The 25,084-nt window shown below is 38.6% G+C and overlaps 2 protein-coding genes across 2 annotated transcripts in view; one reads left to right on the top strand and one right to left on the bottom strand.

The window, feature by feature from the left end:
* The window catches only part of PHKB (phosphorylase kinase regulatory subunit beta), a 238,868-nt gene extending 235,371 nt beyond the window's left edge, over positions 1-3,497 (bottom strand). The window contains exons 1-2 of the mRNA XM_059152026.1: positions 3,363-3,497; positions 1,100-1,212 (exon numbers count right to left, since the gene is read on the bottom strand). Of these exons, the coding sequence (XP_059008009.1) occupies positions 1,100-1,154 (55 nt within the window). The 5' untranslated portion in view covers positions 1,155-1,212; positions 3,363-3,497. The remainder of the gene's footprint in view (positions 1-1,099; positions 1,213-3,362) is intronic.
* A 56-nt stretch (positions 3,498-3,553) lies between these two features.
* Positions 3,554-25,084, top strand: part of ITFG1 (integrin alpha FG-GAP repeat containing 1) — a 324,431-nt gene continuing 302,900 nt past the window's right edge. The window contains exons 1-5 of the mRNA XM_059152027.1: positions 3,554-3,958; positions 5,651-5,723; positions 11,128-11,273; positions 12,455-12,512; positions 13,966-14,040. Of these exons, the coding sequence (XP_059008010.1) occupies positions 3,751-3,958; positions 5,651-5,723; positions 11,128-11,273; positions 12,455-12,512; positions 13,966-14,040 (560 nt within the window). The 5' untranslated portion in view covers positions 3,554-3,750. The remainder of the gene's footprint in view (positions 3,959-5,650; positions 5,724-11,127; positions 11,274-12,454; positions 12,513-13,965; positions 14,041-25,084) is intronic.

Below are 25,084 nucleotides of genomic sequence, written 5' to 3' on the forward strand. Positions count from 1 at the left end.
TAAGGGATATTTGAGACGAAAAGCATCCTCTTGCCAAAGGGCTTCTCCAAGAGTGTTCACACAATGAACAGATTTTAAATGGCCAAGATGGGTCACTACATATAGAAAAAAGCCCTAAAGAAGGCCTTTCCTTCTTTTGTAAAGGAAGACTAGATACAGCCAAAGACCTGAATTCCTAATGAGAATACAAATGTGGTCTCCATTGGATGCATGAACTTTCTTGCATATGTTTTCCAAATCCTAGGGACTCATGAGGGGAGCAATCAGCTTTCATCCAGCTTGCAAAGGGTCTCACCAACATGTCTAAGAGCCACTGTGCCAATATCTCCTCCAGCCCTTATACCAACATGCCAAGGGGTAGAAGGCAAAGCAGATAGCCTTGAAACATAATAGTCTGGGATCTGGAGCAAGTTGTTTTACCTTTGTGAGCTTCCATTTCCTGTCTATGAAATCCTATTTACAAAAATACCTTCTTCAAAGGGGCACCTCAGTGGCTCAGTCAATTAAGCATCAGACTCTTGATTTCAGCTGAGGTCCTGATCTCAGGGTCATGAGATGGAGCCCCACATTGGGCTCTGTGCTGGGCATGGAGGCTTTTTAAGATTCTCTCTTTCCCTCTCCCTCTGCTCCTCCATCCACCTCTCTCTTTAAAAAAGAAGAAGAAGAAGAAGAAGAAGAAGAAGAAGAAACCCTACTTCACAGGTAGTAGATGAGGAAATAATTGTAACACTAACCAAAAATTTCTAATTTAAGAAAGTTACTTCCATTATCCAAGAAGATGATACTCACTTAAGAAACTTTTTAGGTACCCATTTTACAACTGAGGATCCCTGGCACTGAGGTTCCCAGACCCTGGACACATATTGCTAGAGTAAAGACAGGGGCTCCTCTCTACACTTCTCACGCCCTACACAGTATGACTATAGGCCACATTCAACATATAGTACAAACTTGAGTCTAACAAAAACAGAAATGATGCCAGGCTTGGGCCCACCAAAGAGGAAATAAAGCCAAGATGGTATCATATGGTTGACACCAACCTTCAGAAACAAAGGTATTTAAAATTACCAAGTGACCCTTTTGGGGTCTGCACACTTACCAGACCTTAAGAAAGCTGGAGGAGAAGAGACGATGGCATCAGGTGAGCTGGCCATTTCAAATTGTTGACTCTAATCATAAGCGTCGCAGGCTAAACTACAGCAATTTTCAAAACTGTTTAGTGAAGGTTAGAAGCAATCAGCATTAGATTAATTGAAAGCAGTGTGAGCAGTTATTAACATGATGCAGTGTGCAACAAAGGCAATAATCGAGGCTTATTATAATTTTATTTTCTTTTTAATGACTTGAAAATTTGATTTTCTTTGCTTTGATAAATTACATTTGCTTATAGGGATGAGGCAGGAAATATATAATATCCACTTATTAAACATTACACAAGTGTAGCATCCTCTATTGAGCAGTGAAGTGATTCGCTACTATGTAACAATGCTCAGAACTTTGCAGTGGCATCTATCTCAGAGTCAGGTTATATCTTTCAAACTAAGCTCAGTTTATATATTCTTCTAAAAGTAACAAACAGAATCAGGTTGATTGTTTTTAATAACATAGGAAGTCAATAATTCATGCAAAAACTTTATAGTCAACACCTTACAGAGTTAGAACCTGAAACCTCAACTAATTTGGAGGATTGACTTTGAATACTATCTTTTACTACCATGATATAAACACACAGTAACATCCAACATTTATACTATGCACTTAACCCCTTTGCACATGAAACTGACTGCATTCAACAAAAGTTAAATCCGATTTTTTTTTCTCACTTAAGAAAGGGAAGGTAGGTTTTCAAAGCTTACTGTTATGATATGCAATTCAGAGAAAATAGAGCCTGGAGAAGAAAATAAACCCTATATGCTTATTAAAAGAAAAGAGAAATGCTGTAAAATAGACGTTGGGGGCAGAGCTCAGATCCCTGGAAGAAAACTCAGGTTACTCTCTTTAACCAGATGTGTTCAATACAATTAACACTTTTTATAGCCCAGGTAGACACATTGTTAGCGGTCAATCAATATTTCCGTATGATACAAAAATTTTAAAAACTGTTTAACAACAATACATGTGACTAATTCAAATAACTGTAATGACTCTGAAATGTACTAAGGACTACTTGCTAAAAAAATTCTCTCATACTTCCCTGGTAGTTTTGCTATAACCTAAATAAGTAGTGCAAAACTTTTTAAGTAAAGTTTAAAAACAATGAAATTGGCAAGGAAGAGTCAATGACTTTCTCCTGTATGATTTATGAAATTAGACACATTAAAAAAAAAAAGGCAAACCACATAAGAGACAACCAAAAAATACATAAATTGAAAAAACCCCAAACATAATGGGGCATATTAGCTGAAGAAAAAAAAAAACTCTCAATATTAATGCAAATGCAGACTGGTTTTCTGAGGGCCATGCCTTTCTTTGCTTAACATTAGCATCTCTCAACACTGACATATAATAACGTCAATCCTTTAAAAAGGAAGATTCTTAATTAAACACTTGTCATTCCACACATCTTTTCTGTTTATAGGCACACATTTAGCTCAAGATGATATCCAGCCAGCCAGAAAAAAGGGAAGTTTCAATTCTATCTAGAGGAGTGATCAGCCACAAGTGCTAACTTCAAAGTCGTGACTTTGCAATTTGAACAAGTCAGTTCAGGACACTTCCAACTGTTGTAACTGCCTGCGCAGCGTCTTCTGACCTCGGCGGCTTTGGATTTGGGAGGCACCACTGGGAACTGTGAGTCTTGGGGCCACTTGTCCAGGGAAGGGGCCCGCTTCTTTCTGAGCCCTAAGCATGCTCAAACGTGACCCCCTTCACAGCGTAAGGCCTTGTCCCCCCTCGATTCGTGCAACATAGAAAACTCGCAGAACTAGTGAAGAATGTAAAAGGGAGATATGAAATAAGGCAACACATTTCTGCTGCCAGTTTTCTAGGACCAGATCATAGTCACATCTAAGAACGAAGCTGATTTTTGAGGGAGGACGCACTTCCCCCAGGAAACTGGCAGCCACCTGATTTCTAAAGACTCGGGGCTTAGTCGACACCACCACCTACTTTCCGGGGTGGGGGGGGGCACATACGAAATAGCATTGGGGAAAAACACATGTGGTAAAGTTGGGGCCACTACCAACTGGTGCGGATGGGGGTAGACAGGAGTAAGGAGGCCATGGACCGCCCTCTGCTTTCTAAGGGGACACACGCGGGCACAGGTTTAGCCCCAGGACCCCCACCACCCTCCCGTCCAAGTCGCTTGAGGGGGAGCACCACCCGGGTGCTGGGGAAGGGGGTGGCGCTCCAGCCAGCCAAACCTGAGCGCTTGGCCCGGGCTCTTCGCTCCAACACCTTCCAGCTCACTTCAGCCATGAGCCCCGCCAACCCCAACACGGCTCTCGGGCAGCCGCCTTGGCCACCGCCCCCGGGGCCGCCTGTCAGCTCCTCCCGGCCGGCCCCGCCCCCCCCCGCGCGACACTGTCGAGAGGCGCGCCGGCCGGAAGTGAGCGCAAGGGCGATTTTCAACCTAGTTCCGCGGCCTCCCAAGCGCCAGAGGTTTAGCTCTTGGGGAGAGTGAGCGGGGAACCGGCGGCGGCTCGTTCGAGCGTCTGGGCAGTGCGATTTCTTTCTCGGCCGGCGGCACGGTGCTTTCCGGCTGCCGTCAAGCGCGGCAGTGGGCCGGCGGGCGGGAGCCGAGGGGCTGCCATGGCGGCGGCGGGCCGGCTGCCGAGCTCCTGGGTGCTGCTGGCGCCGCTGCTTGGGGGGCTCGCGCTGCTGGGAGTCGGGCCGGTCCCGGCGCGGGCGCTGCACAACGTCACGGCCGAGCTCTTTGGGGCCGAGGCCTGGGGCACCCTGGCGGCCTTCGGAGACCTCAACTCCGACAAGCAGACGGACCTCTTCGTGCTGCGGGAAAGTCAGTGCTTGCCCGGCCCTCCCTCTGTCCGCTGTCCCTGTGCCCCTCCCGGTGTTCCCACACCCCTAGCCCGGATGGCCAGTCCTCCTGCATTTCCCAGCCCTTCTCTCCCAACCCTCTTTCTCTCTTAATTTCCAGCATCCTTTGTAGCTTGCCCGTTTTCTCCATCTTTTCCAGCCCTGGATGCTGGCCTGGCCACCCCACAGTTTGATCTACCTACGAGAGCCCTAGAAACACCCCAGGGTTTTGTGTTGTTCCTGAGAAGCCTGAGGCCTTCACCCGAGTACCTTCTGCGCCCCCATGCAATCACCTGCTTTCCCAAGTCCTTCCTGATTCCCAAGAGTCTTTTTAGCTTCCCTCTGCCTTCCCTCCCCAAATCCCTTCATTCCTCTGCTTTACTTCCTTCGATATTCCTTCTCCTTTAATGAACTGGGAAAGATGCAACTTGACAGTTTCTTCTGATCCCTACCTCCTCATTTGCTTTATTCACCCGCCCCTCACTTTTTCAGGGTCCCAGCTTTAAAGCTACTGTATTCACTCTCCGCCCCCTGTCCCCCCGCCCCCTGTGCCCTAAACACTTCACAGCTCACACAACCATTTTGAAGGGACCATTGAGAAACCCAGCGTTTATCAATGTTAAACTGCGGATTCTTCTCCCTCCTGAGCTGTGTAGTCTTATGAGCACCTGACCTTTTCCTCACTTCGGTCACCACCCTAATCTTCCAAATCTCTGCTTTCCTTGTCAACTTGAGGTTCTTAGGAGTTCTTTGCTTTAATCATCACTAAACAAACTTTATTGTAAATCTTGATGCTGACAATGGATATTAAAGGGTCTTAACATTTCGAGTACCCACAGAACTGGGTAGATCAAGGCCATTAAGGGAGGAGGTGAAACAGGTTTATACAGAGCTTACCTAACAGGATCTTGGTCCAAGTTTTTTGTGGCTCTTATAAATATACCAAAGCCTCTTGTGGACTGTGGATACTTTTCCTATCTTTGTATGACTATGTATTTATTGCAAGAAGGGTGCATACTGCCAAACCTGTATCTATTCCATCCAAACTGAATTCAGAAAGTTGGCTTGGGCTTAATTAAACAGTTTCAAAAGTGTGTTCCAGTGAGTTCTCATGAATGCATCCATTGAGTTCCAGTGCATCAACTTGGGTGATGGTTCCGTAGAAGCCACAAGAGGAGGACCTTAGGAGATTCAACTTTTTCTTAAATATGTAATCATGTCCTTGTTACTAGTTAGATACCTACAGTAGGAGTTCCTGTTTCTTGGGGCAATGCATCTGTGTGATAAACTCAACAGCCTTATAAGAGGTCATGTTGGTAGGTTTGGGAGATAAGGCTTGACGTATACTATAGGTAAAAGGCGTGTTCTTTATATATTCTTTTAAGTCACCTGATCTGATTCCTGGCAGAAGCCATTGGCCTCAGTTTGTTTTGATCAGCCTCATTTTCTGTGTTCATCCTTCCTGTTTCTGTGCCACTTCAACACTGAATTTGTGATATACTGTTAGGTATCCCCATTCCATCAGACAAGTAGGACTCACCTTGAGAGGGCAGAGGAACTGGAGTAAAATAAAAGGTTTTTTGTTAAGAACAGCACCCAGAAAGCTTTTTGTAACCACTGATTAGAGGTATTACCTGGAAATATTTCTCTAATAATGTATATTCACTTCTTTTAGGAAATGATTTAATCGTCTTTTTGGCAGACCAGAATGCACCCTATTTTAAACCCAAAGTAAAAGTGTCTTTGAAGTAAGTACAAATGTATATTTTCCTGTAAAAACAATCATTGTTGTAATGATTGATATGCAATAGCTAGTTGAATTGTCTTTGAATCAATTTTACTCAACTGTGTTGACACAAAACCATGAGGTATAGGTAGCAAGTGATTTGTTAGGAAAAATATTGAGTATACCAAAGTTTAAAAAATTACTTACTTTTTAAAAAAATCAATATGTTTGAGTAAATTAGGTTTGTTCCTGCATAAACACCCTTCATTCTCTTGCAATCTAATACCCCTTCGTGAATGTGTTGGAGATTGTCCCTCATCCTGAGTGTGCACATGGCACCAGCTCATTCACAGGTTCATCAGGTCAACTGTGTGTTGAGGGTAGGAGGGGGCCTTTATTTGCACTGGGAAAAGGTCAGTGATCTTTGTGCTCATTTCTTTTTGCTTGGTAAGTGGTGGGTTTTTTAAGGTTTATTTTGAAAGAATTTAAATCAAGCTGAATTTTAGATTTGTTCAAATAATAGTTCTTATTTTTATTTTATGTCACTGACATGGCCTGAAACTCAGTGATCATCATCAGTAATGAACCAGCACAGTTTTGAAACATCAAGAAGCAATCACTGATTGATGACTGGTTCAAGGAAGACTTGTACAGACTAAAGTGGAAACTTCTAGGAAGTTACAGGATTTCAGTGACCCTCAGTATAATTTAGGTGCAGGCTTTTAAGTTTGGGGACACAGCATTAACAAGAGATAGCAGTAAGCGTGTTGTGAAATGGAGATGGAAAGATTTACTTAGCTGAAATGGATGGTATACTTTGGAGAGTTATGGACCAAGAAGATGAGATCAGGGAGGACTAGGAACCTGTGATAATGTTATCACAACGCCTTTGAACTGAATCCCATGAAAGGTAGGGAATCATTACAGGTTCTTGTTTAAAGGAAAGATGAAGGGGCGTCTGGGTGGCTCAGTTGTTTAGCTTCTGCTTTGGCTCAGGTCATGATCCCAGAGTCCTGGGATCAAGCCCCAGGTCAGGCACTCTGCTCAGTTGGAAGCCTGCTTCTCCCTCTCCCACTCCTGCTTGTGTTCCCTATCTTGCTGTGTCTCTCTCTGTCAAATAATAAATAAAATCTTAAAAAAAAAAAAAAAAGGAAAGATGAAAAAAATGGTATTTTAAGTTGATTTACTTGTTAACCATTTACAGGGTGAATTGGTTTGTAGAAAGGTAAGAAATTACTTAGGAAACAGTTTAAAAAATATTTAATTCCCTTTGTGGGCTAATAATGATTGCTCAGACTCTACAATATTTAAACTCAGACATTTGTTTAAAAAAAAAAAAAAAAACCTTGGGGTGCCTGGGTGGCTCAGTGGGTTAAACCCTCTCAGGGTCCTGGGATCAAGCCCCACATCAGTCTCTCTGCTCAGCAGGGAGCCTAATTTCTGCCCCCGCCTCCTCCCACCAACCTCTCCGCCTACTTATAATCTCTGTCAAACAAATAAATTTTAAAAAATCTTAAAAAAAAAAAAGGACCTTGAATTTGAACATTGAGAGAAAGTTTTAAATGAACAAACAGGAACTGTCCTTCTTGAGAAATTTTCCTAGTAATAAATGTCAGCATGCTTGGCGTGGGCAGGTAACAGGAGGTAAATATTATATACAAGAAATGAACTGCTTGGAAGTGATTTTTCTTGGAAAGAAATGTTTGAACTACAAAGGACTAGACTTTTACCGACTTTAAAAAAAATGGCAGTTTGTTTCATTTTCTTTGATTACTGCAGTGTTGTCTTATATTATTAAGATTTAGAAACTTGTTTTTATTTTGTTTAGAATATTTTTCAAAGGAAAAATAACTCTCCTTTCTCTTCCCTTTCCTCTTTGCTCTTTCCTACTCCCATGTTCTTCTCTCAGATGCAACCACTTACAAAACCTTCAGATATTTTTTCTGAGGTTTATTTCCATATTAAAATAAGCATTTGCACTGTAATTTCTTCACTAATTATCATCTCTTGGATTTTTGTTAGCATAGATGAGGATTTGCCCTTAATTATCCCCATCATCTTAGTTTCATTATATCATATTTTTAGTTAAATTAGTAAATTTCGTTTACATTTTGACCATGTAGTTTCTGTGCACGTCAGTATCCACCATTTTTTATTTCATTTCTGCAGAGTTTTTCCTCCTAAAGTAAATGGTTGATTTTTGAAAATTCAGTTGCATAGTTTTCTGTGTACTTTAATTTCATGGTACATGTTCCATCGTATTGGCTGAATACCAGTTGTACATTTTTGTTTTCCCCTTTGAGTCATCTACACTTCTACCCCCTCTGGATTCATTCTTTAAGCCTCCTGCAAGGTTAGTATTTGGGGATTTTCCCTTTGTCATTCTTTGTTGGATCCCTCTTTTTTGGATCCTGTGCCCTTTTATTCTTAACGTCTTCATTTACTTCACTAGAGTGCATCCTTTAAGAAATTTCTAAGCAACAGTATATGTTTTTCCTTCCAAGTCCCCAATTTTTTATTACTTTTAATACTTTGATTGGCCTGTAGTCTTCTAGTTTCATGGGGTGCTATTTTAAAATACAGTGCTTTTTTCCCCCCTAATCCTTCTAAGGTGACTTGTTTTATTTTTACTGTTGGAAGCTTTTAGGGTCTCTTTATCCCTTTTGCTCTGATATTTCATGATGCTGTGTCTTGATTTATTTTTCATTTGTTATACTGGGTATTAGGTGGGCCCCTTCAAAATGGAGGTTTCTAACCTTGGGTGCTTTCTGAAATGTTCTTATTTCTTTAGTAATTTTTTAAATTCTCTTTCAGGAATTCTTATCAGTTGGTTATTGGACTACCCTTACACCTTCATTTTATCTGTGTTTTTGTCATTTCATTTTGTTTGCTTTCCAGGAGGTTTTCTCAGTTTTACTTGAATCTTTCTATTGAATTTTTTGTTAGCTGTCTTTTTTTTTAATCTCCAAAAAGTTTTCTTTGTTCTCTTACTATTCTTTTCTCTTAGCATGCTGTTCCTTTTTTGTTTTATGGACATACTTCCTTATGTCTTCAAGTATAGTTTTGAAGATTCGTTATTCCCCTTATTATTTCTCTTTTCTTCCATTTCCTTAGTGCTATTTGTTTTGGCTCTCTTTAATATTCATAGTTTTCTTCAAAAAGCAGAGATATCATACTTAATAGTATGGGACTAACAAGCTGATTGGAAACTTTGCTTGGTGCCCCTTATCTCCTGTCTTGCCCTGTGGGTATGTTCCTGGATGCCTGGCATCCAAGGAATAAGATAGAGCTGGGGGCAAGGGTCAAATTGTTCCTTCTGTAAACTTAACATTCTGTTTTTAGCTGAGTCCCAAACCTTACCCTTTTCTGTAACTTAAATCTGTAATCCCTGGTTAATAAACTGCTTGGTTCTTGTCTTGTTGAAAGAGAGGGACAAGGGACCATCACTCACAATACACACTTTCAGATAAAGCTGTTTTCAGCCTCTTGCATCACTCTTGTCTTTCATAATTTCTGATGACTGCAAATTCTGAGCTTCTCAGTTCTTCTGGGCAAAAACTTTCATTCTTAAGCCTTTTCCTTAAAACGTTTTAGCTTATAGTTTTCTTGTGCTCCTAAGTCAGTTAGCATTCCTTCCACTCCCTATCTCCCTTTATGATCTCTTTGTTTTTGAGGGATATATATTTTTTAAAAACTTTTATTCAGTATCATTTTAGTCGGTTCTTCGAAAGAAGAAAAGGAAAATGCATATGTCGGGGCGCCTGGGTGGCTCAGTTGGTTGGGCGACTGCCTACAGCTCAGGTCATGATCCTGGAGTCCCGGGATCGAGTGCCACATTGGGCTCCCAGCTCCACAGGGAGTCTGCTTCTCCCTCTGACCTTCTCCCCTCTCATGTTCTCTCTCACTTTCTCTCTCTCAAATAAATAAATAAAATCTTCAAAAAAAAAAAAAAAAGAAAGAAAGAAAACGAAAAACACATATGTCAATCTCATATCTTTAAACGTTCTACTTCTTATTTTTACAGCCATAAAGAAGCTATGTATTTGTGGCCATATAACCTGATTAGGTTAAATTCCCAACTAATCCTTTGTAATACATTCCTGTCTATTCTAGAGTACTTTTTGCCCTCAAATCATGAATATATTTAGACAGATATTAATACCAGTTATGTTCAGTATGTGTTACTGAATATGCTTCTGTATGCACATGCAGATGAAGAGACCTCCACAATTAGATATAGTTTCCTACATTGTAGCATGGGTGATTGCTATAGCATCATTTTTAAAAACCAGGTATTTTCATGGATAAAACTTAAAGTATTGTTGGAATTATTTGAGAAAACTAGCATTACCAAAACGATTTTATCAGGATGAAGTTTAGTTTTAGAGGCTGACACAATTTGAATTTCAGCTATTCAGTTTAATTATCAGCTAGTTAGCTAGTTAGTATTAGCTTTTAGCTTTAGCTTTTTAATTGCTCCAGACCTCAGTTTTTGAGTCAGTTCAATGAGAATGATAATTCAGGTGATAAAAATTATCAGTTAATAGCTATTAAGCATTGATGTAATGTATGGGACATAATAGGTAGATGCATTATGATACTATTGTTTCTCTTCACTCCTCTTAACCTTGCTTAACCTTTTCAGTATTTTTCTCATTTTCACCCTAAATAAAATCTGTTATATATATTTTTAGATTCTTGATGCCATTTACAAAGTAATTATCTCTAGTCTATTGGAAAACTTGCTATCTTGCTATTTGCTCTAAGTGGAATTAAATAAAGATTGAATTTAAGGCATGTTTTTTGGTTAGGTCATTCAAATGTTACAAGAAGACATGTTTTAAGTTTTCAAGGTTAATATAAATAATTTCAAAATTATTTCATTATTAAAATATAAAATCAGATATGTATGTTTTGATAGCATATTGCCAGGTTTGATAAAAAGAACTTATTTACCATTGTGAATCTTGAATATTTTTCAAAAATAAAATGATTAATCTTCATATATGCATTAAAATCAAAAATTAAATATTTTACAAATAATATACTTTTAACTAAAACAACAGTGATACCCCTTATTGTCCTAACAATTGATTATGAGCCTCCATTTCTTATAAACCAGCCAAATTCATTGGTGTCCTTGACAAAAGAACAAAGTAAAAGGACTATATTAGCTAGTATAAGAACATAAAACTGTGCTTTCTTTTGAAATATTTCAGATTTGTCTCTGCAGTCATCCTGAATTATTTTGTAGATCAAAGAGGCCTAAATACATGAAGGATGATAAGAAATTAAAAAGAATGAAATGAGAATCAGTTCTGTGATTTTAAAGTTTACATTGAAAATATTTGTGTGTAATACAAATATAAAGGTGTCCTTTTCCATTATAGCTTGACTCGATGCCTTAAAATGTTTATTTCTTTTAGGAATCACAGTGCACTGATAACGAGTGTAGTACCTGGGGATTATGATGGAGATTCACAAATGGATGTCCTTCTGACATATCTTCCCAAAAATCATGCCAACAGTGAATTGGGAGCTGTTATCTTCTGGGGACAAAATCAAACATTAGGTGAATTTGTTTTTTAAGAGTTTTTAATGTTTATCACTGGATATTAAAGGAAGAATATACCCATTATTCCTAGGTAAATACAACAAAATATTGTTCTGAAATCAGTTCAGTAATGAATTTCTTAAGAGTCAGTAATTGTTTGTAAAAACATTTTTAAAAGTCAAATTTTTGATTTTTCTTTTTCAGTCGGGCTAATCTGAAATCAGTTCTAAAGAATAGATTCCACTCTTGCTATCTTAGGAAGAGAGTGATTTATTAAAGGGTTTAAGGCCTATAGAATCATTGGGATAGCTAAAGAACAGACCCTGGGTTGAACTTTCAGGAACAGTCCCAGAGCCATCAAGGAAGGCTTTTTACTATAAGAATACTGCCAGTTGCACAGCAGCTGCTAGAATGACACTGTCTGCTGTGACCCTCACCAGCCAGATGGATGCTCTGCACCCTGCCTCTTGATACTACAAATTCAGTGATCAGAGACTGAAGTGGAACTACTGCCTTCCAAAATTCAGTATATCTGATTGGCAAGGCTCACATTTTATTCAGAATCTCAGCTACAGAGATATGTGAGAAATGCTATTTTGGGTTTCTGGTCTCCCCATTACAGGAAAACACAAAAAGGTTGGAGTGGAGCTTGAGAGTCTCCCCCAAAACCTTCAAGACTTACCTGAAAAGCCAATTAGTTATACCTAAATAGATAACTTTGTTCGTGGAGCCAGATTTCTCAAGGCAGTGTAGAAGGGATATAGTTATGTTTTCTGTAATATTTGAGAAGATTAGTAGTCTCAAAACTTCAAATTCATTGTCAGTAAATATCTAAAGAAACAGCACCATTGAAGAAGCATTTCATGTATGTAAGCATGGACATTTTAGAGTCAAGTAGTTTTGTGCATTTTGACAATTGTTCCGGTGCAATTGTATTTAAAGAAGACTCACCTAAGAGGTTTTGATGGAAGCCTCTAAAGAAAGTTATTGTAATGATGGTCTTAACTATAGAATGAACCCCAGTATTTTGTCTTTACAAACTTGGTGTCCATTTAAGTTAGATTTGTAGTGTCTTCTTATTGGTAATAGTTGAAATTAATTGTAGATGAATTTTGAAAAGAATAGATATTTTACCCCAAGTGTAGATATCAAATATAATATAAAGTACCTGCTAATTTATATATTTTCTTTCTATGCAGATCCTAATAATATGACTGTACTCAATAGGACTTTTCAAGATGAACCACTAATTATGGAGTAAGTATGTGCTTGCTTCCTTTTGAATGATTTTAAACTTAAAAACATAAAATTTCTCACATAAGAGACCACTTTGCAAAGTAGCATTGACACTGAATTTACTCCCCCTTTGAAACTGATAGAGTCTTACACTCTTGACTATATGATATTTACTTACCATGATGGAGAAAAGAAAAAAATGAAATTCAGGGGACGCTTGGGTGGCTCAGTGGGTTAAAGCTTCTGCCTTCAGCTCAGGTCATGATCCCAGAGTCCTGGAATCAAGCCCCAGGTTGGGTTCTCTGCTCAGCAGGGAGCCGGCTTCCCCCCCACACTCTCTTTCTCTGCCTGCCTCTCTGCTTACTTGTGATCTCTGTCAAATAAATAAATGAAATCTTTTTTTTTTTTTTAATGAAATTCAGTATTTTAGAAAGAGGAAGAAATTTGTCTTTTGTTTCAGTAGCTTTCAATGCGTGCATTATGGATGTATGTTGACTGTCTGTAGCCATGTCATTACTCAGAGAATTAAGGTAACTATTTCAGGGTAATACTATTAGCACTTGATTGACAAATATGAATGGTATGAGCTTTTCTCCAGAGATTTAGAAAAACGTCTATATTAAGGAGACACTTACCTTTTTTTAAAGCTCTTCTTTAGTGCTATCATTTATTTCTCAAATACACACATATACTAGATAAAGTGTAATCCAAATTCCCGTCAGGGCTTTTGGTAATGATACAGAGATCATTTGGGGAGCTAAAGCAGTATACAGCCACTTTCTTGTTTCCATTGCTGCCTTTCATTCAGTTATTAAAATAGTAATCATATATCAGTAGGTCAGTGGCCATTTGAAGTCTGAACTGTAAATCCATGGATTGATCATCTTAAAGGCCCTCAGCTTGATTGCTTTCATAGTTGTGTTTTTTTTTCATTCTTGTTGCAGTACTTAATGAAAGTATGAATGTTTAAACTAACAGGGGATTACTTTTGTGGGCTTTTTCTCCTAAGCCCATCTAACTACATTGGTTGGGTCTGAAATACCTGTTGTCTTCTTACCACTCAGGGATAGGCGAAGTTATGCAGAAACTACAGACAGCCCTAAAATTTCACAACAGAAGTTCATTTCTTTCTTACACTGCCTGTCCAGTGTGGGTCTGTGGTAGGCTCAACTCTGTGTCATCAGTCAGGTGCCAGAGGCCCTATCATCTGTGGGGCCGGACCACATGAAACACATAGTCTTCTCATTGCCACTGCAAGCTGAAAGCATGCTGGATGGTCCAGTAATAAATAATAAACCCTTTTGCCTAGAAATAACACATGTCTTACACGTCTGCTAACATTTTATTCACTACAGTAGAAACTGGTGAGCATTGTGATATCGACCACACCTCCCAAAGGTTATTTTCCTTTTAAAGCTAGAACATGAAAATTTTATGAAATAGCTGCTTAATGTTTTTAATGTTTTCTTTTCAGCTTCAATGGTGATTTAATTCCTGATGTATTTGGTATTACAAATGAATCCAGCCAGCCACAGATACTATTGGGAGGGTGAGTAAATATGATTATAACCATGTGATTAATTGTACTTATTGCTGCTACAGGATCTGTGTGCCTATGTGAACTGATTGCATTAACCATTAGGAGAAAATTCACCTCATTGGAAATCCTTGCTTCTAAAGACTTTTAAAAGGGCATTTGGTCATCAAATAGGCTTTCTCAAACAGTTTGGGATTTGATCTGCAACTGCTCTCTAGGTAGAACTGGCTTAATCATTTATCTTCTTAGAAATTAAAGGTATAAACTTACGTTTCCCCATTTGAATATTGGTTCATTAGATGGTTTTTAAGAAAAATTTAATTAAAAAGATGCCTGCAGTCTTGATTGAATTCTCTACCTTAGTCATGTTTGCTCCAAGACTTTTACTGATAAGCCTGTTCCTTCTCTATTTTATTTGTTCAATGAGCAATCAATATTTGCCTGAGAATGTAAACACTCCTTCTCTGCACTCTGGAAACTTTGTGTTCTTTATCTTTGACAAATATGTGTTCTAGGAGTCTCTTACTACCCATGCATGCCACTCTTTCAAAAAACTTTGGAATCTTGGAATTCAAAGATATAATTCCTCTAGACTTAAATAGAACTGGCCTCCTAACTTTTATAGCAAGTTACTTTTCATGAGATGCCTTTAGCTTGGTTAATTTTTTCTTTGTCTGGTAAGACAGAAATTTAGTTCAGAAATACGGAACATGGGGCACCTGGGTGGTTCAGTCAATTAAGTGTCTGACTCTTGATTTCAGCTTAGGTCATGATCTCATGAGTAGTGGGATAGAGAGCTACATCAGGCTCCACCATCAGTGGTGAGTCTGCTGGAGAGTCTCCCTCTGCTCCTCCCCCCATTTGCACACACGTGTGCATCCATGCAAGCTCTCTCTCTCTCTTGCTCTCTCTCAAATAATACATCTTTGGAAAATAAAAAGTACAGAACGCATTTACTTGTTTGACTTTCCAGCAAGTGCAATGAACTACCTTTATTAATAATTTGTCTTCCCCAGGTGTTGGGAAATCTAATGAATTTCTTTCCTGTGTTTTGGAAAAGTCATATATTTTTATATTTACCTTTTGAAATGTGATTCACAGCCCGTAGATGAGTAAATTGTCAAAATTTAAGGTATTATGAGAAGAAACTGTCACATTTCCTGTCACTTTTTCTGAGGGTTTTCAATAAGGAATATGGGTATTTTAATGCTGGTGATAGTGATCCTTAAGGGACTTACTGTGAATCTTGAATGACAAACATAGTTTTTCTTCCCAGTATTTGAAAAATATCTGAAAGAGAGACCTGCATTCGAGACCAATTGGTTGGAGATCTTGCTTTGCCTAGTAGCCCTGTCTAGGCAGATACTGAGTGTAGATGGGGTTGGAGGAAGGCACAGGTCACTCCTGCCACTGCCAGTCCTACTTGTTTGCTTTGAGCTGGTACTATTCAGGAAACTGTCTTTTTGTTTCCTCTATTTAATGGCATAAAAGGCGGGGGTTGAGGGGGTGCTGGCTGTCTCCTTTGGAAGAGCATGCAACTCTTGATCTTGTGATCATTAGTTCAAGCCCCCAGGTTAGGTGTAGAGATTACTTAAATTAATAAAAACTCGGGGCACCTGGTCCCTCAGTTGGCTGAGCCTCTGAATCTTGGTTTTGGCTCAGGTCAGATCTCAGGGTCATGAGGTATGGCTCTGTCCTCACCAAGAATTTGGCTTGAGAGTCTCTCTCTGCCTCTCCCTCTGGCCTTCCCCTGCCACGCTCATCTGTGCACACTCTCTTTCTTAAATAAATATATAAATCTTTAAAAATAAAAACTTAAAAATAAATAAATAAAGGCATACCTGTGATTGAGAACGTGATGGTGAATTCAGGCCTGCTTTATTTTATAAAGTGGAATAATCTCCACTTTAGTCAAAGAAATACTTGGAATACTTTTAATATGTAATTTGACCTTTAGAAATTAAAACTATTGAAACAGCTATCATTAATTCAGAGAGTAAAATTTCTAATATCTTTATGGGTTTTCTACTTAATCTGCAAGAAAACTATTGAGAGTATCATGTGATAGTATCATAGCTTATTGTTCTGAATTTTGCATTAGATTTTTTTCTCTGATGTTTACTGAAAAACAATAGCTTTAAGAACTTCTGCCTAGAGACATATTCACTTTTATTTTTTAGACACTATATTCTGGTATATCTCAGTATACTAGAGTAATATTCTCATTTATACTTTCATTTACAGATTAAACAATAATAGCTAATTGTGTTGTAGTAACAAGTTTGTAAACAAGATTTATTCTGATGCCAGTTTAAAGAATGAAATTATATAAACTGACAGAAAAGAAGTCCTGTCCATAGCATTGCTGGGATAAATATAGCCTAGCAATATCATGATTCCAGACAACAGAAAGCTTAATATATCCCTATGGGAGCAAGCATTAATGTGTGACTAAAATAAGAAAAATGTGTCTAGGCCATATCACTTTTACAAGTTATAGACATATGTACTGGTACATAAGTAAAAAAGCCATCCGCATTGACATTTTGGACTATTCCTGAGACCTTGACTGGCACCCTAGTCTTATTTATCAAGAAACCTAACCTACATTTTGCAACTTAAATGTTGTGCTTTATGGACATGACAGACCCAAGATTATCTTAAATTTAATTAAATTTTACAGAACCTTAATTTTATGGGAAATTTGCAATGGTCTTTAAATAGAGTACTAAATGCTCCCATAGAATTGTGCTGAAAAGCCCACAGCCATAACCCGGTCCAGTGCCAGCATGGAAATAGGAGATTGCCCACAAATAAAACTAGCATGACTGGTTTGGCTGGAGTAAATGTACACATGGTCCGTCTAAGCAGGCAGTGGTAATAGGCAGAAGGATCCTTTTTAATTGGTACAGTGGGGTCTATCTAACAGGGAAAGTAGGGTACTAAATCTACTTGGGTGCCAGAGATATTTGAAGTATGTTAAATGGTCAAAGGTGATGCTTCAGTTTGTGTCTCAACCTCACTTTATAATGACTTGAAATAATGTAACCGTGTGCCCCATTACTTAGAAATAACACCTAGCCATTCAGTGTTAGAGGAGCTTTTGCAGTGATGTAAGATTATCATTAATGAGCATTTTCTATAAAAGGGAATTTGAAACTGATGTTGCATAAGCATTCAGAATATTTAGTATTGAAGTGAAAGCATTTGTACCGGTAATTTTAATCAAAGCCAAATATAATATTGGTCTGTTCAAATTTCTGTGACTCATACTGAGTTCAGACTTATTTCTGGTTCAGACCCAAGTTGTATACTTGGAAATATTAATGTAGGTATGTAATAGATAACTACTTTGACATATACTCCATTTACTCCACAAGTGATTGAGTAAAAATTTTGAATGAATATTAATGGCACTGAAAGCATCCATTTTTAACTGTTAGTTATATGGATGGATATTATTCTCCACTGCCGAAAAAATTATTTATCTACTATTTATTTATTTATTTTTATTTCTGCTATTGACTATAGCTATCATTAAAATGGAACAGAAAATTATATTATTTCAAAATATAGAACCAAAAGTTTTTTTTTAACTTTTTTTTATGTTTAATTAACCAGTGTATGGTACATCATTAGTGTTTGATAATTTTGATAGAGTGTTCAACGATTCAGTAGTTGCATATGACACCCAGTGCTCATCACCACACATGTCCTCAATACTCATTACCCATTTACCCAGTGACCCCAGCTACCTACCCTGCTCCCTTCTGTAACCATCAGTTTGGTTCCCGGAGTCCAGAGTCTCTCATGATTTGTCTCCTTCTCTGATTTCTTCCCATTCGGTTTTTCCTCCCTTCCCCTGTGGTCCTCCGCTATTCCATATGTTCCACATATGAGTGAAACCATATGATAATTGTCTTTCTCTTCTTGACTTATTTCAGTTAGTATCTTTTATTTAAATGTAGTTAGCTACTCGCAATCCAAGAGGCATAAATCCCTATTTTTCCAGGTAAACTTTTCTTTTCTCACTTCATACCCATAACTGATTTATTTAATCATCCTTCATATATACTGCTGATTTTGTTGGTTTGCTGATGCAATACAGAAAATGTTGCAAATATGTTTCTTTTTTTTTTTTTTTTCTTCTTTAAATGCCTTTATTGTGGGTCCTCTTTTTTTTTTTTTTTTTTTTTAATTTTTTATTTTTTATAAACATATATTTTTTATATACATATATTTTTATCCCCAGGTCTGTGAATCACCAGGTTTACACACTTCACAGCACTCACCAAATCACATACCCTCCCCAATGTCCATAATCCCACCCCCTTCTCCCAAGCCCCCTCCCCCCGGCAACCCTCAGTTTGTTTTGTGAGATTAAGAGTCACTTATGGTTTGTCTCCCTCCCAATCCCATCTTGTTTCATTTATTCTTCTTCTACCCACTTAAGCCTCCATGTTGCATCACCACTTCCTCATATCAGGGAGATCATATGATAGTTGTCTTTCTCTGCTTGACTTATTTCGCTAAGCATGATACGCTCTAGTTCCATCCATGTTGTTGCAAATGGCAAGATTTCATTTCTTTTGATGGCTGCATAGTATTCCATTGTGTATATATACCACATCTTCTTGATCCATTCATCTGTTGATGGACATCTAGGTTCTTTCCATAGTTTGGCTATTGTGGACATTGCTGCTATAAACATTCGGGTGCATGTGTCCCTTTGGATCACTACAATTGTATCTTTAGGGTAAATACCCAATAGTGCAATTGCTGGGTCATAGGGCAGTTCTATTTTCAACATTTTGAGGAACCTCCATGCTGTTTTCCAGAGTGGCTGCACCAGCTTGCATTCCCACCAACAGTGTAGGAGGGTTCCCCTTTCTCCGCATCCTCGCCAGCATCTGTCATTTCCTGACTTGTTGATTTTAGCCATTCTGACTGGTGTGAGGTGATATCTCATTGTGGTTTTGATTTGTATTTCCCTGATGCCGAGTGATATGGAGCACTTTTTCATGTGTCTGTTCGCCATCTGGATGTCTTCTTTGCAGAAATGTCTGTTCATGTCTTCTGCCCATTTCTTGATTGGATTATTTGTTCTTTGGGTGTTGAGTTTGCTAAGTTCTTTATAGATTCTGGACACTAGTCCTTTATCTGATATGTCGTTTGCAAATATCTTCTCCCATTCTGTCAGTTGTCTTTTGATTTTGTTAACTGTTTCCTTTGCTGTGCAAAAGCTTTTGATCTTGATGAAATCCCAGTAGTTCATTTTTTCCCTTGCTTCCCTTGCCTTTTGCGTTGTTCCTAGGAAGATGTTGCTGCGGCTGAGGTCAAAGAGGTTGCTGCCTGTGTTCTCCTCAAGGATTTTGATGGATTCCTTTCGTACATTGAGGTCCTTCATCCATTTTGAGTCTATTTTTGTGTGTGGTGTAAGGAAATGGTCCAATTTCATTTTTCTGCATGTGGCTGTCCAATTTTCCCAGCACCATTTATTGAAAAGGCTGTCTTTTTTCCATTGGACATTCTTTCCTGCTTTGTCGAAGATTAGTTGACCATAGAGTTGAGGGTCTATTTCTGGGCTCTCTATTCTGTTCCATTGATCTATGTGTCTGTTTTTGTGCCAGTACCATGCTGTCTTGATGATGACAGCTTTGTAATAGAGCTTGAAGTCCGGAATTGTGATGCCACCAACGTTGGCTTTCTTTTTCAATATCCCTTTGGCTATTCGAGGTCTTTTCTGGTTCCATATAAATTTTAGAATTATTTGTTCCATTTCTTTGAAAAAGATGGATGGAACTTTGATAGGAATTGCATTAAATGTGTAGATTGCTTTAGGTAGCATAGACATTTTCACAATATTTATTCTTCCAATCCAGGAGCATGGAACATTTTTCCATTTCTTTGTGTCTTCCTCAATTTCTTTCATGAGTACTTTATAGTTTTCTGAGTATAGATTCTGTGTCTCTTTGGTTAGGTTTATTCCTAGGTATCTTATGGTTTTGGATGCAATTGTAAATGGGATTGACTCCTTAATATCTCTTTCTTCTGTCTTGCTGTTGGTGTAGAGAAATGCAACTGATTTCTGTGCATTGATTTTATATCCTGACACTTTACTGAATTCCTGTATAAGTTCTAGCAGTTTTGGAGTGGAGTCTTTTGGGTTTTCCACATATAGTATCATATCATCTGCGAAGAGTGATAATTTGACTTCTTCTTTGCCGATTTGGATGCCTTTAATTTCCTTTTGTTGTCTGATTGCTGAGGCTAGGACCTCTAGTACGATGTTGAATAGCAGTGGTGATAATGGACATCCCTGCCGTGTTCCTGACCTTAGCGGAAAAGCTTTCAGTTTTTCTCCATTGAGAATGATATTTGCGGTGGGTTTTTCATAGATGGCTTTGATGATATTGAGGTATGTGCCCTCTATCCCTACACTTTGAAGAGTTTTGATCAGGAAGGGATGTTGTACTTTGTCAAATGCTTTTTCAGCATCTATTGAGAGTATCATATGGTTCTTGTTCTTTCTTTTATTGATGTGTTGTATCACATTGACTGATTTGCGGATGTTGAACCAACCTTGCAGCCCTGGAATAAATCCCACTTGGTCGTGGTGAATAATCTTTTTAATGTACTGTTGAATCCTATTGGCTAGTATTTTGTGGAGTATTTTCGCATCTGTGTTCATCAAGGATATTGGTCTATAGCTCTCTTTTTTGGTGGGATCCTTGTCTGGTTTTGGGATCAAGGTGATGCTGGCCTCATAAAATGAGTTTGGAAGTTTTCCTTCCATTTCTATTTTTTGGAACAGTTTCAGGAGAATAGGAATTAGTTCTTCTTTAAATGTTTGGTAGAATTCCCCCGGGAAGCCGTCTGGCCCTGGGCTTTTGTTTGTTTGGAGATTTTTAATGACTGTTTCAATCTCCTTACTGGTTATGGGTCTGTTCAGGCTTTCTATTTCTTCATGGTTCAGTTGTGGTAGTTTATATGTTTCTAGGAATGCATCCATTTCTTCCAGATTGTCAAATTTATTGCCGTAGAGTTGCTCATAGTATGTTCTTATAATAGTTTGTATTTCCTTGGTGTTAGTTGTGATCTCTCCTCTTTCATTCATGATTTTATTTATTTGGGTCTTTTCTCTTTTCTTTTTGATAAGTCGGGCCAGGGGTTTATCAATTTTATTAATTCTTTCAAAGAACCAGCTCCTAGTTTCGTTGATTTGTTCTATTGTTTTTTTGGTTTCTATTTCATTGATTTCTGCTCTGATCTTTATGATTTCTCTTCTCCTGCTGGGCTTAGGGTTTCTTTCTTGTTCTTTCTCCAGCTCCTTTAGGTGTAGGGTTAGGTTGTGTACCTGAGACCTTTCTTGTTTCTTGAGAAAGGCTTGTACCGCTATATATTTTCCTCTCAGGACTGCCTTTGTTGTGTCCCACAGATTTTGAACCGTTGTATTTTCATTATCATTTGTTTCCATGATTTTTTTCAATTCTTCTTTAATTTCCCGGTTGACCCATTCATTCTTTAGAAGAATACTGTTTAGTCTCCATGTATTTGGGTTCTTTCCAAACTTCCTTTTGTGGTTGAGTTCTAGCTTTAGAGCATTGTGGTCTGAAAATATGCAGGGAATGATCCCAATCTTTTGATACCGGTTGAGTCCTGATTTAGGACCGAGGATGTGATCTATTCTGGAGAATGTTCCATGTGCACTAGAGAAGAATGTGTATTCTGTTGCTTTGGGATGAAATATTCTGAATATATCTGTGATGTCCATCTGGTCCAGTGTGTCATTTAAGGCCTTTATTTCCTTGCTGATCTTTTGCTTGGATGACCTGTCCATTTCAGTGAGGGGAATGTTAAAGTCCCCTACTATTATTGTATTGTTGTTTATGTGTTTCTTTGATTTTGTTATTAATTGGTTTATATAGTTGGCTGCTCCCACGTTGGGGGCATAGATATTTAAAATTGTTAAATCTTCTTGTTGGACAGACCCTTTGAGTATGATATAGTGTCCTTCCTCATCTCTTATTACAGTCTTTGGCTTAAAATATAATTGATCTGATATAAGGATTGCCACTCCTGCTTTCTTCTGATGTCCATTAGCATGGTAAATTCTTTTCCACCCCCTCACTTTAAATCTGGAGGTGTCTTCGGGCTTAAAATGTGTTTCTTGGAGGCAACATATAGATGGGTTTTGTTTTTTTATCCATTCTGATACCCTGTGTCTTTTGACAGGGGCATTTAGCCCATTCACATTCAGGGTAACTATTGAGAGATATGAATTTAGTGCCATTGTATTGCCTGTAAGGTAACTGTTACTGTATATGGTCTCTGTTCCTTTCTGATCTACCACTTGTAGGCTCTCTCTTTGCTTAGAGGACCCCTTTCAATATTTCCTGTAGAGCTGGTTTGGTATTTGCAAATTCTTTCAGTTGTTGTTTGTCCTGGAAGCTTTTAATCTCTCCTTCTATTTTCAATGATAGCCTAGCTGGATATAGTATTCTTGGCTGCATGTTTTTCTCGTTTAGTGCTCTGAAAATATCTTGCCAGCTCTTTCTGGCCTGCCAGGTCTCTGTGGATAAGTCAGCTGCCAATCTAATATTTTTACCATTGTATGTTACAGACTTCTTTTCCCGGGCTGCTTTCAGGATTTTCTCTTTGTCATTGAGACTTGTAAATTTTACTATTATGTGACGGGGTGTGGGCCTATTCTTATTGATTTTGAGGGGCATTCTCTGAACCTCCTGAATTTTGATGCTTGTTCCCTTTGCCATATTGGGGAAATTCTCCCCAATAATTCTCTCCAGTATACCTTCTGCTCCCCTCTCACTTTCTTCTTCTTCTGGAATCCCAATTATTCTAATGTTGTTTCGTCTTATGGTGTCACTTATTTCTCGAATTCTCCCCTCGTGGTCCAGTATCTGTTTGTCCCTCTTTTGATCAGCTTCTTTATTCTCTGTCATTTGGTCTTCTATATCACTAATTCTTTCTTCTGCCTCATTTATCCTAGCAGTGAGAGCCTCCATTTTTGATTGCACCTCATTAATAGCTTTTTTGATTTCAACTTGGTTAGATTTTAGTTCTTTTATTTCTCCAGAAAGGGCTTTTATATCTCTCGAGAGGGTTTCTCTAATATCTTCCATGCCTTTTTCGAGCCCGGCTAGAACCTTGAGAATTGTCATTCTGAACTCTAGATCTGACATATTACCGATGTCTGTATTGATTAGGTCCCTAGCCTTCGGTACTGCCTCTTGTTCTTTTTTTTGTGGTGAATTTTTACGTCTTGTCATTTTGTCCAGATAAGAGTAAATGAAGGGGCAAGTAAAATACTAAAAGGGTGGCAACAACCCCAGGAAAATATGCTTTAGCCAAATTAGAAGAGATCCAAAATCGTGAGTGGGGAGAAAGGGGATAAAAAGAGGTTCAAAAAGGAAGAAAGAAAAAAGAAAAAAAAAGAAAAAAGAAAAGAAAAGAAAAGAATTTTTTTTTTTTTAAAAAAGAAAACACCTAAGAAAAATGTAAAAAAATATATATATATATTAGATAAACTAGTAAAAAATCGTTAAAAAAGAAAAAGGTAACAGTTAAAAAAAAAAAAATTTTACCCGAAGGCGAGAAAAAAAAAAAAATGAAAAAGAAAAAATTAAATTAACTGCAAGACTAAAAAAAAATCACAGGAAAAAAGCCATGAGTTCCGTGCTTGGCTTTCTCCTCCTCTGGAATTCTGCTGCTCTCCTTGGTATTGAAACCGCACTCCTTGTTAGGTGAACTTGGTCTCGGCTGGATTTCTTGTTGATCTTCTGGGGGAGGGGCCTGTTGTAGTGATTCTCAAGTGTCTTTGCCCCAGGCGGAATTACACCGCCCTTACCCGGGGCCGGGGTGAGTAATCCGCTCGGGTTTGCTTTCAGGAGCTTTTGTTCCCTGAGCGCTTTCCGTAGAGTTCCAGAGGACGGGAATACAAATGGCGGCCTCCTGGTCTCCGGCCCGGAGGAGCCGAGAGCCCAGGGCCCCACTCCTCAGTGCGCCCTCAGAGAACAGCGCCCAGTTACTCCCGTCTGCCTGACCTCCGGCCGCGCTCCGAGCTCACCGAGCCTGCGACCGGTTCAAGGTAACACGGAGCTGCGAGCTTACTGTCGGCTCTGTCTCTGTAGCCGGCTTTCCCGTTCCAATACCCGCAAGCTCTGCGACACTCAGACACCCCCGATCCTTCTGTGACCCTGCGGGACCTGAGGCCACGCTGACCCCGCGTGGGCTTCGCCCCGGTTTAGCCTCTGGAGCGATGTCCCTCAGCGGAACAGACTTTTAAAAGTCCTGATTTTGTGCGCGGTTGCTCCGCCGCTTGCCGGGAGCCGGCCCCTCCCCCCGGGGTCTATCTTCCCGTCGCTTTGGATTCACTTCTCCGCCGGTCCTACCTTTCAGAAAGTGGTTGTTTTTCTGTTTCCAGAATTGCTGTTCTTCTTCTCTTCGATCTGCCGATGGATTTTCAGGTGTTTGCAATCTTTAGATAAGCTATCTAGCTGATCTCCGGCTAGCTGAAGCAGTCTCAGCTTGCTACTTCTCCGCCATCTTCGCAAATATGTTTCTTAATGGAATAATGATATGATATTGTGGAACTTAAATCTATTGTTTAGAAAAATATGAAAATTATAGATTTATAACACCAAAGGGACGAAATACTCATCAAAGTAGTTGTTAACTTTGTAATCAGCATTAGTATTCATAATCTTAACAAAAAAGATGGCTTGAGATGATTCATATTTTCTGATATGAAAATACTAGAATTCCTCTATTAGCCTTTTCCCCTCTCACCTTATATACCATTTATATTTGGAACATTGTTATTTAAAGGAATCTATTAGAACTTGAGAAATTAGTTTTTTACTATTATTTCCATAGAAACAACACAACAGTTTTCTAACTTTTCTATATTCCTAAAGAAATTTTCCTATTGTAGATAAATTATTTTATTTTCCCATTGTTTCTCATCTAAACGTTTTTCTTTTCAGAATTAAGCCATAGAAATAGTGAAAAGCTTTAGCAAATGACTGAATTGAAT

This window comes from Mustela lutreola, chromosome 16 (genome assembly GCF_030435805.1).
Source record: "Mustela lutreola isolate mMusLut2 chromosome 16, mMusLut2.pri, whole genome shotgun sequence".
Lineage (NCBI taxonomy): Eukaryota > Metazoa > Chordata > Mammalia > Carnivora > Mustelidae > Mustela > Mustela lutreola.